This window comes from Sprattus sprattus (assembly GCF_963457725.1).
Source record: "Sprattus sprattus genome assembly, chromosome: 3".
In the NCBI taxonomy this organism is placed as follows: Eukaryota; Metazoa; Chordata; class Actinopteri; order Clupeiformes; family Clupeidae; genus Sprattus; species Sprattus sprattus.
Genome location: NC_137922.1, coordinates 50,867,000 through 50,880,785, shown reverse-complemented (window position 1 = coordinate 50,880,785; position 13,786 = coordinate 50,867,000). Strand labels below are relative to the sequence as shown.

The 13,786-nt window shown below is 42.3% G+C and overlaps 1 protein-coding gene across 1 annotated transcript in view; it reads left to right on the top strand.

The window, feature by feature from the left end:
- stk11ip (serine/threonine kinase 11 interacting protein) overlaps window positions 1-13,786 on the top strand; it is a 34,876-nt gene that overhangs the window by 17,623 nt on the left and 3,467 nt on the right. Inside the window, exons 18-23 of the mRNA XM_080834164.1 lie at window positions 763-944; window positions 1,139-1,454; window positions 3,308-3,417; window positions 6,525-6,622; window positions 9,652-9,833; window positions 13,460-13,544. Of these exons, the coding sequence (XP_080690290.1) occupies window positions 763-944; window positions 1,139-1,454; window positions 3,308-3,417; window positions 6,525-6,622; window positions 9,652-9,833; window positions 13,460-13,544 (973 nt within the window). The remainder of the gene's footprint in view (window positions 1-762; window positions 945-1,138; window positions 1,455-3,307; window positions 3,418-6,524; window positions 6,623-9,651; window positions 9,834-13,459; window positions 13,545-13,786) is intronic.

Sequence of the window (13,786 nt, the reverse complement as noted above, 5' to 3'; positions counted from 1 at the left end):
GTTGTTACTGGCCCTACATCATGACTTCAACTGCTCATTCCTGTAAAGCGTGCGTTCGCCTCCCCCTTCTGCTCACCTCGGCGTTAGAACCTGCTAGCACACGCTCGCTGGATTAGCCTGCCTTTGTTCAGCCGAGTTGACGGGCTGCCGCCTCGCCAGCCGCTGCCTGTTTTCCCATAAGCGTTTACCTCACCCCGCTCTCGTGCACCTCGCTTGAGTGAGACTGGGGTTTTGTTTTCACTACAGCGCAGAATAAGGAAAGCCTCTAAGGGGGGGAAGAAAAGACCCATTCACACCCAGCTTACCTGTCTCTAGGGCATCGTGATGTCAGGTGTATTTTTTTTTTCCCGGATGCATGAATTTTTTTCTTCTAGATGCATCATTCTCTTTTGTCCATAAAGATGTTGACTCGGAAGCAGATCTGGTCCTGACTGGGTCCCAGTCTGGCCTTGATCTATGTTTTGGGGCTTTTGTAGGCCACTTACTCTTGTTGTAGGCTAAGCCTTTTAGGTCAGTTAAGCTCATTACTCCAGTTTATGAGGCATGACAATCCTGTTGAAAAGCATTAGCTAAATCTGTCTTAAACAATTCTGGTAATTGCTAAAACTTCCCTTCAACAGACATGTTATTAAAAGCAACTGTATTTTAAAGGAGAGAGACCTGGTTGGGAAGTGTGAATTGTCTGTGATACCATGTTTTAGAAGTTGATTGAATGTTTTGATTTCTCAAAACAGAGATTTTTTTTTAAATTCTTCTTTGTAGACTCAACAGGAAGCGGACAGGTTTGCCCAGAATGCAATAGTGATCATGTGATCCAATTAGCTGGCCAATTGGCTCCCTCCACCAGCACACCAACCGGCAGTGATGTTGAGGAGGGGGACGAGAAAAGACACTTCTCTTTCGACGATACAGACACCCCTAAGAGAGCTCCAGGAGTCATCAGTGTATGTTTGATGTTTATCAGCTTTGTTTATCAGTCTTCTTTCAGTCTTCTGGACAAATAAAGTACTTGACAGCATTATATAATGCAATAATATAATAATGAGATACAGAGCTTTTTCTTGCACAATAGAGCTTTAAAATTGATTAAAAACTGAACATGACCCAGAACTTGCTTCACTCTGCCTTATTTACATAGAACCTTGAGAGCCAGAGTGAATCCGCATTGGACAGTAATAGTCACCTGACACAGGAAGTGACAAAAACAGAGGGCGAGCAAACAGACACTTTCCTGACTGCCACCAGCGGCATGTCCCAGGTTGACCCTCGGGACGAGGACTCCGGCTGGGCAGGGCAGAGCTCCTCCCAGCCCGTGAGCTACCACACGGCAGACGGAGGTACGGACCTCAGCAGCACCACCACCGAGAGCCAGGAGGAACAGGAACTGGCAGGGAGCTACAGCTACAGCCAACTGCAGGAGTCCCAGGCCCAAGTCTCAGACAGGGCCAGCCCGGGTGAGTCCCCACAGGGAAAGTCCCTCAGAGGACTGCTTAGCTACTGTATGTCTGACTGCTTATCGCCTCCCATAATGGTGTGAATGCAGGGTGAAAGCCTTACACCGACAATTAAATGAATTTAAAGGACAGAGCGCTAGTCACAATTGTCATTGCCTGAATCCCCTGGATCAAACTTGGAAGTGACATAGTGTGTAAGGAGAAGTATAAGATGAGTCATCCCAACAGTTGTCTAGTGAAGTACAGAAACACTTACAGCCTGCTTTAGTCATGAAAATACTTCAAGCATATTTTTGATTTCAGCATAGCCAATGGATTTGCTGAGGTTTTGATAGAGTGCTACCTATATTGCCAGACATTAGAAGTAAAGACACATCAGGACTTTTTCCCAGTAGAGGTAAAAGCAAAGCAAGGCTAGGCTAGGCAAGGCGAGGCAGGTTAAAAAACATAGCACTATTTGAATATGTTAGTAATTATAAGTGCTTTAAATAAGATAATAGAAAGGGAAGAGTTTGTATTATATTTAATTGGCACCTGTAGTCTGCCCATAGTCTTAGACCCTAATAATCCCAAGTGCCGGTCTATGAGTTCACTTGCCATCAGGGTCATGAGGCAGGATTGGACCAGGGATCTGATTGAAAGCATTTGGGGAGAGTCGGAATGCTGTTGCCGCAGATAAGTAGGCATGGCAACAGGGTGATTGACAGCTGTGTGTGAACTACATCATTCCATGTTGTCAGCTCATCCCTGTCATTAGGTTCATCTGCTTGGTCTCTAAACCACACAGCTACAACACCATACCATCTCTCCAGTTCACAAATCACAATCGCACTATTGTAGTCCAGTGGACCCCTGATGTTTATTTATATTCAATATAATTGCATAGAGCCTTTATTAGTGGGGTTCGTTTATCGAACTCGGTGAGCATAACCGCTGTGGACGTGAGGGAATGAGGGCTAGAGCAGGGCCATTTACTGGTAAGGATAGGAAAATATCTTTGGAAAATAATAATTATTTATCGTATTTTAATTTTCTGATTGGAGCTGGAAGCGTAACATGCTGCACTGGTTAGCTTTGCAAATTATATGTTGTTTGTGCTGGAGAGGTTGGTATTTTTGTTTGAATATGTTTGGAAGATTTGTTTGTCTGATCATACCAGTTTTGAATTTTTATATTTTCTGTCCCATTTTACTGTAAAATGGCAAACATGCTCCCCTGAGCAACTATGGAAAGCTGAGTAACGCTGTTGAATGCCAAAAAATGGAAACAAGTTTTAGTAGTTTATTATATTTCCTTTAGTGGACTAACTTTTGACAGCCTAATCCTCAGTGAAGCAGTCATGACCAGCAAGGAATTACTTGCGGGGGCCTGGAATCCAAAATGGCTTTGGATAAACTATTCAGTCAAGAAATAGATAAAAATAATCACAGAAGAAATATTGCCTCTTTTTTTTGCTAAATTACCTCCACGGTCTCATTGTTTGCTTGTTTTAAAATGATTGGTCTAAGCCTGACTTGGATTTGAGTTTATAGTTCAGTTTGGGGTTGCAGGGTGTCCTTAGTATGACCTTAACCATATATTTGTATCAGTGTAGTACGGAATTTTACCTTGTGGTGGTGTGCTAGTATACTATCTATCTATCTAGCTCTATCTATCTCTATCTCTATCTCTATCTCTCTGTGTCTTTGTCTGGGCCTATCTGTACTCATCACAGTGAACACAGCATTTAAACAGGTACTTTGTGGAGAGAAAGAGACCTTCAGAACAAAGTGGGACACACAAGTTGCCTGCGGTGTGTTTTAACATTCATCCCCTGTTTAACATGTTTATCCTTCTCCCCTCTGGTTTTCCAGCCCCGTTTGACCTGCTGTCGGAGGACTTTGAGGCCGTGGACCACCGTCTGAAGCTCTTCCTGGATGTGGAGGTTTTCGAGGGAGAGGAGGAGCTGCACAGCTTCCTCAAGGTGAGATCAGACCTTCGGCCTGTGCCGCTTACCAAGCCCAGCATCTAGTGCGCTGTAGTTAGTTACTGCGTTGTGTGACGGCACAGTCCCACTGGAGTGCCAGCAAGGAGGCTTAAACCGATTGGTGATATGTGGTGATATAAAATTACCAATATATATATATTAATATATATATCAACACAATATCCCATGTCCGTTTATTCACATAACAGTGACTGCAGCCCATCAACGTCATGATGAAACTATTAGTGATTTAATCCTGATGTGACCACAGTTACGTCCCAACTTGAACTTATTGTGGCTTTACAGGATGTAACACTGACATATTTATTATTATGAACAACTGCAATCCAGGAACTTGACATATTAGAATGAAAAGTGCTTCAGTCCTGTCGTGACCACAGTCACGCTGTGACGCAGATCCTCAGACAGGGGGTGGATCTTGAACAGACCTTACCCTGATCTTCCAGACCCACGCCATATCCACGCCATATCCACGGCAGGTGAGGGCCAGTTTGGAGGCAGAGCCATCTGCAGTCTGGTTTGCGGTTGAGGGTGTTTTCTCTCCCTTCGTCTGTCTCTGGTTCCCCCTCCTGTGTCCTGTGGTCAGGGGGAGGTGGAGCCCGTGCTTACCCAGCTGAGAGTCTCCCTCAAGGGGGAGAGTATTAGTTACACTTAGCCACCTGCTCTGGGACACCCATCCACCCACACAATGGAAGGGCCCAGCAGTAGACTGAAGTTTAATTAATCTGATACTGTTACTCTTTGTGTCATTTTTTTATTATTATTTTTTTCGCTTTCTCCTTTCTCCTTTTTTTCTCTCGCCGTGACTGGTGTGTGATTGCTCTTATTCTCTGGCACTGTTATTGAGCCGTTGAGAATTTTTTCAGTTGTTGTCTATTGAAAAGAGGTTTTTCTTAGCGCTGCGAAAAACCTGAATAGTTTTTTTCGACTCTGACATGGCTAATCGCTACTATCTGCTGTTCTCACTCGAAGCCTCCACAAATTAGCCACGGCCTTCTCCCCATCCCCACACACTAGACACAGTGTTCCCCCTCCTCGTTCTGAACCCCCTGAACCTGACCGGGACTGGGCTCGGCTAGCGCTGACCCGGTCCTTTTGAGCCGCAAATGTTTTGCTTCTGCCCCTTATCTGTTGTGGCACCCGGGCCTGGACCAGCTCTCAGTGGAGGAGCTCCTTAACAGTCTGGAGAGTGGACAACACTAACACTCGCAGGAGAACACGCAGCTCTGATTAAATCAGTGTTTTCATGTGCCTAAAATGTTGACGTCTAGGGTAACTTGATAGCATAGAATTAGATATTTATTATGGGAAGTGGGGTGAAGTCTTGTTCTAGGAGGTTTTCTCACTCTGCAGTATTCGTTTAGGTCATCATTTTTATTTTGCAGAATAACTATGTATTGTTAAGCTTTTTAATTAAGAGTGCCATACAATTAATGCAAGTAATAACTTAAAAGACATAACATTTTTATTAAATATTTTACATGTATTATTAAATATATATATGGGCTATTCTACCGAATTGGTGCAAAGTCAGGTCGGAAATATTTTTAATTTTTGTATGTTTTATTCCCAAAACTTTGTCCGTATGTATATTGTACCATATCTAAAGTACACATATCTAGTAAAAGAACAGTCAATTTGTATATTGTATTTTCAGAATGTGTTGGAATGTTTTTCCTCTTCCAAAAATTGTCACTACCGAAACATCACATTTACTATAGTAAAAAAGTATTATTATTGACCTGTTCAGATTGTGTTTCCTTCCCTTCTCTGAAGAGTATTTTTACAAATATTTCTTGAAGGTTTTCACAATGAAATCCATAAAAATGAATTTTTTACCACATTTTCAAGTTCAATTTATACAATTCATCAAAATCTAAGTGCAATATTTCTTTGTAAAATGCTAAATACTGATCATATTGATTCCAGAGTTGTTGATTGATGAAATTGAACATACATTAACCCAATCAGTAACATAACATTTTAGTTGATTACTCAATATACTTAATTTTTTACAAAACATCCTGTGTTTGGGTAGTGCTGCACTGTTTCGGTAGTGACATCCAGTGTTTCGGTAGTGACCGCACTGTTTGATGGATATTCATTTCTCTCCCAAAATCTTCCAAAAGGTGCTCTGGGCCGCCCTTTAGTCCACCCAACACATTTATTTAAGAATTATGGTATTGAACTACTTACCATTTCATTTTGTAACTACCGAAATCATCAGGTCACTACCATATGTTTCGGTAGTGACTGTTTCGGTAGTGACAATTCCAGCTAACTTTAAGCATAAATAAAGAATTCTAGCAAGCACACGGCTTGCAAACAAATCTTTGAAGAGGTGGTCACACATACAAACATAAGATTTTGCATAAAACTCCAAAAGGTTTACTTAATTGAAGAAAACATGCGTTTCGGTAGTGACAATTCTTAAGGTTACATGTCGATTTTCAGACTTTGGAACACATTTATATAAAAACTATGGGATTTAGCTACTTACCATTCAACCATGAGGGACAGGGATGCAGTGTCACTGCATGGTCAAAAATGCAGGGTCGTGGCTAAAACACAGGCTCAGCCAATGGACTAAAACTCTTGTGTTTCGGTAGTGACATGAAAACTAGGGACATGATTTTTTGAGTATAGTTAATTGATTTAAAAATTAAACCCACAATTAATCTAAATATTCCAAGTTCTGTTTCAACCCAATTATAAAGATCTTTGAAATTAAATCATTGAAAAAAATCTAAAAAAATTGAAAAGTGTTATTTACAGGCATTGAAATTTAGATGTCAGGGTTGGGGACAGCTACTTCCCAATAGAAAGTACCCTATAAATGATGATTTTGTATATATTTAGCTTATCACTATCTCATTAAATGCATTGGGTTTATATAGACCATAACATTTTCTTAGTAAATATCTATGCCTAAATACCTAATTGTTTTGTAAATAGTTTTTATTGTTGAGGGACTGCATATTACACGAATTCGGTAGAATGGCCCATATATGTACGATCCTGTTTTGTGCGACTCACGTGTTAATCCCTACCTGGGTCTTGGGGCCCATCTGCTTTGACCGTAGATGTCCACCGTGAAGTTTGGTGACCCTGTGGAGTTTCCGTCTCTGCTGGTCTTGTCGGACCAGTGCATCTACATCCTGGAGATCACCTCCGAGGCCCAGTGAGTTCCTCCATGCAGGCCTTGTTATCCTGTGGTTCAAAGGGTAGAGCAAGCTGCTCACTACACCAAGAGCATGGGTTTGATACCATACGGATGAAAATGTATACCTGTGCTGTACTGTGAGTCACTTTCAATAGAAACATCTCCTCAACTTTTCCTCCCAAATTCAGAAACGAGAATGTGAATGTCTTTGTCAGATACAGGACTCTCTTAAGTCATGTTCACAGGTGAGACACACTATTGTAAATCCATCAGTGGTTTAAAAATGGGTGTAATAGAATAAACTGGTCTGCGTAGCGCTGTCAGTTTTAGGGGCCTCATTCGTAGAAGAAAGATATCCAGAACCGTGGTTTGAGAGCACAGATATGTCCTCCAGTTCCTCTCCTGCGGCTCCACATTCAGTCCTTACGTTACCCTCACCAGCCTGTAGGCCTGTAGGGGAAGAGTTGCCCTAGGGGAAGGAAATACCTGCACTTTCTCAAGGGTTGATTAAACTATAAGGTCTGAGGACACATTTTTAATCTATCTAGATTATTTTCTGTGAGTGTAAATGTGTGGTTAAGTGTCACTCTGTCTCTGTGTTTATGAAGAGTTCAATCCGAAACTAAAAACCATCCTGACATGTAAACTCTAGTTCATTTAAAGAGCTCCTCAGGTGTTGGATATAACACCAGTTCTTTATGTAAATTGATATAACACCAGTGTTTAATGTAAATGGATATAACACCAGTCTTTAATGTAAATGGATACAACACCAGTGTTTAATGTAAATGGATATAACACCAGTGTTTAATGTAAATGGGTATAACACCAGTGTTTAATGTAAATGGATACAACACCAGTGTTTAATGTAAATGGGTATAACACCAGTGTTTAATGTAAATGGGTATAACACCAGTCTTTAATGTAAATGGGTATAACACCAGTGTTTAATGTAAATGGGTATAACACCAGTCTTTAATGTAAATGGATATAACACCAGTGTTTAATGTCAATGCTACCCCGTATCCCCCCTGTGAAACTGGACACAAATGTGAGCGTCTGCAGACAGATGCAGGGTCATCTCCAAACAGTCTTCTCTCAGACGATACACCTGAGGGAATAGGAGTCATGTGTTGACTTGTATCAAATATTCCTGCAATGCAGTTGGCGTTTAATTCACCATAATTATATTATTTTGTCAGGCTTGGTTCCTTTTGAAAGGTATGGTAATTTCAAAGCGGTTGACTGTGAAGGTTACTGAACTTATACTGCAGACTACACACTGTTACTTCTGAGTCTGAATGAAAGATCTTGTGATTTCAAACATATGCAGTCTGCATCTTTCTACATTCAGAAATATAAAGTCCTAAAAATGTAATTCGATGAAATTCGTTCCCCCTATTAAATTAAGAGTGATCACAGACGCTTACGCTCACTCACTCATTTACTCACTCACTGTAAAGTGTACACACACACACACACTCACACACACACACACACACACACACACACACACACACACACACACACACACACACACACACACACACTCACACACACACACACACACACACACACACACACACACACACACACACACACACACACACACACACACACACACACACACACACACACACATCCCAGACATATATAGTCAGACATAAGACAGGCAGATATGCTTAATTCATTAACAGAAACGCACGCTCTCACATTGCATAGATATACGTACAGCATCACTCACAAGCAAAACCACATAAGCGTCAGTCAGTTCAGTTTTTGATCCAGACGTCAGTAGGTTAGGGGCCCAGCCACAGGTGCTGACCTTCGGTGCAGTCCTTGAGTGAGTGACCTCCAGGCTGGACACAGATTAGAAACATCCACCTCCCCTCTGTGCCCTCTCTGCATTCTCTCTCTGTCTCTCTCTTTCTCTTTCTCTCTCTCTCTCTCTCTCTCTCTCTCTTTCAAATTCAAATAAAGATTCAAAAGAAGCTTTATTGGCATGACCATAACGTTCTACAATACTCTCTTTCTCTCTCGTACTCTTTCATTCTCTCTTCCTGTCTTTTTTTCTTGTTCTTTAACTTTTTTCACCCCTCATACCTCCACCACTCAATGCCGTTTTGTGCTTAGAGACACATCAAAGGCTCGCTGTTATCCTCCCTCTCTGAAGACCGATGAGGTTGTGGCAATCTCTTTCTCTCTTTCTTTGTCTCTCTCTATCTCTCTCGCTCTCTGTATCTCTCTCTCCCTCTCTGTTGCCTGCTGTGCAGACCTGATGGTGTCCCCTGATTTGCAGCCAAGAAACCAGAACCATACACACACACACACACACACACACTCTCTTTCTCTCTCTCTCTCTTTTCACACACACAACTACAGGCATGCACGCAAACGTAAACCATCAGTGTAATCACTGTCCCTGATGTTGTGTTGCAGTGTGCAGCTGGACCTGCATATTGACAGCTGTCTGAGTTCAAGTTCTGTCTCTGGGTCAGACCGGTGATGAGATAAGGAGCCTGCTTTGCTAATATGGGATGTCAGACTCCACATGTTATCTATTGCCTTCGGGCCAGAACCCCCTGACTCTTTAACGGGTCTAGGAGCGAACAGGTCTTAGTGAGTTCTGTTCTCTGTGTGCGTGCTCATTTTAAGTGTGGCATAACTGTAAGGAATACCTATGGGGGGAATGGGGAATGTGCTCAGATTACAGTTAAACTGAAGGCGTGAAATGGGTTTGTTCACTCTTGACTGCCACAGGCTCCTTTGCCTCTTGAAGGCCTGGAAGAGTCAATACATTTCACATTCTCACTTTCCAGATCTTGGTGTGTTGTTGAATGCAGTAGAGGGGATAAGACGTTACTTTTCTTGGGCGAAATGGATTACTATAGTGACTAATATATCACTATAAATAACTTTTATAATAAGTAGCCTTGTATCGGCTAATTTGGCTAGTCATCCTGTTTGAAACATCATGCGCATCTTCCTCGTAGTGAGAGACAGAATCTGATTGGATATTATCTGTCTGTGTGTGCGTCTGTCTGCAGAGGCCAGCCGTCTGATTGGATGCAGAAGCGATACAGGCACCGGCTGTGTGAGCTGAGCTACCTGGAGGTGGGGCTGGGGTCTCAAGGCATCCACATGGAGTTTGCTGACTCCGGAGGGTCTGCATATACTCTACTGGTGAGGGACAGCAGTCGCTGCAAACGCTTCTTCAACAGGCTCACAGGCAAGTTGCTAAGACACTCACACACACACACACACACTCACACACATACAGACACACACACACACACACACACACACACACACACACTCACACACATACACATATCAATTACACAGATGTAAATACAAACATATAGGCACCCATTCAGTCACACACTCACACACATACCCATTCAGTCACACACACACATTCACACTTACTCATTCACATGCTGATTAACATTCAAAGACGTATGTATAAAAACTCTCTCTCTCATAAAGGTATGACCTCAGCCCTACATGAGTTGGTGCATTTGGGGTGAGCCACCCATGGACAGAGTGGAGACATTGCCAAACATTTACTTACGGCATGTACGATCCTGCTCATTACTCAAAGCCTTTAGAGGGCTGTTCTCCCTTACCTTTTACCATACTACTAATCTCACTTGTGTTAATGAGACGTGACGTTTAGTGTAAGCTTACAGGCACAGGTGACTGAACATGCTTCAGTCTATTGAACGGCAGTCAACCGTGCGCAGTGTAGGTGTGTAGATTTAGTGGAATGGTACACGAGTGGGTCCTTTTATGTGAGACGTCAGGAGTTATTTCCCGAGAGCGATGATGTTGTCAGTTGTTCATCAAGTATGCATACAGTTATCCATCCATTCATCACCTCTGTGTTAACGCAACTCTGTTATCTAACCTTAACAGAAAAATTAAAGGATTTCTGCTGTAGGTGAACTTGTACGTCTGGATTTGAGACGTTTGTATTAATTGCTGGGTTATCTTACCAGCCCTTGTTATCGACTACTTTCAAGCACTGCCAATGTATTTGCTTTAAGGTCTCACAGAGAGCTTTGAAGGGATGAGACCGTAGGCTAGTAATCTTGAGGAAGTTTAATGCCTTCCTTGTCAAGGAATCTACTTTTAATCATTTCAGGTTTTCTTGTAGCTGAAACTGAACTGGATGTCCTTTATTCTCTTGTTTAAGTCTTGTCAGATACCAATGTAAAAGACCTCACGAAACCACAGCAGCAGTGAAGTGATCCAGAATTCAGCTAGCATGCAGCAGGTCACAGAGGAAGCCAGTGCTTCAAGTCCCTACCCACTGCGTCTGTGTAGTTTCCAACACTTAAGTACTCCAGGGAGAGTTCAAACTATGGGCCTGTTGGTACCAGTTTTGCAGCATTTATAAGCTGTAATGTAAGGAGTGGGCTATTTGAGCAATGCATTATTGCATAACAAGAAGGAGTATTTGTTCTCTGGATATGACCAGGGCTGTGCAAAAAAATTATTGAGTTTCTTGGGAAATCAAAAAAAGAAAAACTTGCTTTCATTGCTATGCTAAATCTTGGCAGCAGAAAAACTGCCTTTGCCCCCCCCTCATTACGAAACAAGACCTGTTTATTAAGTGCAAAAAGAGATTCGGGGGGGACGAGGTATTTATTGAGTTCTGCTTTGCCATTCAACAGCTGTTATAATATTTGTCTCAGAGAAGAACTGAAGGATACCTTTACCGTAACCAAACAGTTTGTGCAGACCGTACTGGCTTTACACGATATGGAACAGATGTTGGTGCAGAGTTAGCAGGGCCTGTCAATGATCCCTTTTTGGGTAAGAGAGAGGGAGGCAAAAAGAGAAAGAAAGAGAGAGAGAGAACCACACTGCTGAGAGGATGTGGCTTGCTGTTGCACAGGAAATGCTGCTGGAAAGAGAACAGGAGAAGGAGGGAGGGAGAGAGAGGGACAGACGAACATTGAGGAATGAGAGAAAGAGCCCTGGCACCCGGCGCTGTCAACTGTGGTTTTCCGGCACTGACGGCTGTGGGTCCGCCGTAACCTAAAGGAGCGTTCCCATTGCCATATCCACTTCCCTGTCCGATAAGTGCACCGAGAGATGGAGAATCACTCAGTTCCCAAGTCTGCCTTTCAGTAGCGTGCAACAGTAGGACCACAGTGTTTGAGTTTTAGTAAAAATATCCCCAGAAATAGGTCCCTCATGGCATATCATCCCCATGTTAAATACATCTGGAGGAAATGTTAGATGGAATTATATTCATGTAAAGTTGATTCAAGTAATGGAGACATGGTGTCGTTTCTGGTTTTTCTTTTAAATGCTGTAGATGAACTGCTAGTGAGGTCTTGGGAAATGAAGTCAGTCTGCTATAGATGAGTATCCCTCAGTTATCTGATACAGTGACTTCATGTAGGGGAAGGTACAATTGTCCTTTAACTTCAGGACAGAAAAGCTGAGTCACGTAAGTAAGAGGTTTCTTCGATGGAGGAGGTTGCTGTAGACTCCCACACACATATAAGTACAGATGAACATTTTTGTTACAGATGTGACTTAATGGCTTTGTACAGTAAACAGAACATTAGAAAGTGATGCTGAGAACTGCCCAGTTTTGACCCGGTTTTCAACCCAAGTCATCTTGGGGACTGGTAGAAAAAAGGTTTCTATTAGATTTTGTCCTTTGTGCGTGTGGTTGTGTGTGTGTGTGCTCACGTGTGTGTCTGTAATCCTTATATCTGTAGTCCTTACATAATATTTATGCTGAGTTCAGCGGTGTGTGATTACTTAGCCCTAATGACAGCAATAGAACGAGGAGTCCTACTGTTGGTAGTGTCCACATTCACGTAGAAAAAAAGTGGAGAAAAACACAATAGCTGTTTGTTTTTTGCAGTCACAAGAGAACAGTGTTCTCTTGTCAGGTCCATTCTCTGTTGCTGAAACTGTACTCTGTACGATCAGTTTTCTTTGGAAGATAAAAGGAGTTTGGTAGAGAAAAAAAAAGCATTTTTTTCGGGCCACTATTGTTGAACTTGGAAATTACTTTGGCTGTCAATCCAGTATCACGGAGGTAAAAAGAAACCTTCCATATTCATTACATTGTATCAGGTTGGTTTCTTCTTTTGCACTTTGCCTCTCTGTCCTTCTTTGGCTCTTGCACATCTCAGGTTGGTCTCAGGTTTGTCTCAAGTCTCTGCAGTGGGAGGAGGTGACCTGGCCTTGTGCATTTGCCGTGTAATTTCCGCTCCGACTCTTTTGTCACTTAATTCTATGATCAGAAACACTACACCTGCAAACCGCCGCAGAAAGGGACTCCTCTTATTATCCAAGCTGTCAGATGTGAGCTATCGAGATTGGCTCGGCTTTGTTACCGTACGGATCCTTTACTACGCCTTTTTGTTTGGGTGTGACTCCTTTTTTTTCCCTGTCTCGGAACCATGAAGTCCCACCCCCCCCCCACCATGAGATGAAGTCGACGACCCGTAAGAGGTGGTGAAGTGAACCATTCCCAGAGGCTGTCTAGTAAAGCATTCAAATCTCAGAGTGGAGGTGGAACACCTGCTCAATTTCCCCCCTCACACCTCTTGACTCCTCTGTGTGGTGTAATTATTTAATTCAGAGTGCCAGCTCAGCAGTTGTTGTTTTATTTATATTGCGGGGTATTAAGGTCAATTTCAGCGTGTCTTGTGTATATTGAAAAATGTGTTTTGCATACATTATGGTGCTTTGTTGTGTTGTGTTTGATTCTCAGTGAAGTTGCGTATTGCATACATTCAGATGCATACCACAAAGTACATTGCATTTAACTTGTGTACAGACAGAGTTGCTTTGTCTCATGGTTGTCTTTCTCTCTTGTAGGAATTGTAAGGGAACTGGCCCCGAGGTCGGACAGTAAACTCAAGGCCATCTCTACCACTAGACTCACTCCACAACACCACCTGTGGTAGGTCAAGGGGAAACCTGGGCTTCAGTCCAGAACGGAAATTAACAGAGTCCTAGATCAACAACACAATAATACAACTATGCAACACAATACAGTTAGAATTATAAATAATAACAAATAATCCTAACAAGACTATTGCGATAGGTCACTCAGAAATAATAATTCTAACATTATCTACTATAGAGATGCAAGAGCATCCTAATAATACTTCTGGCAAATGCTGCAAGGACTTTATTGAAATT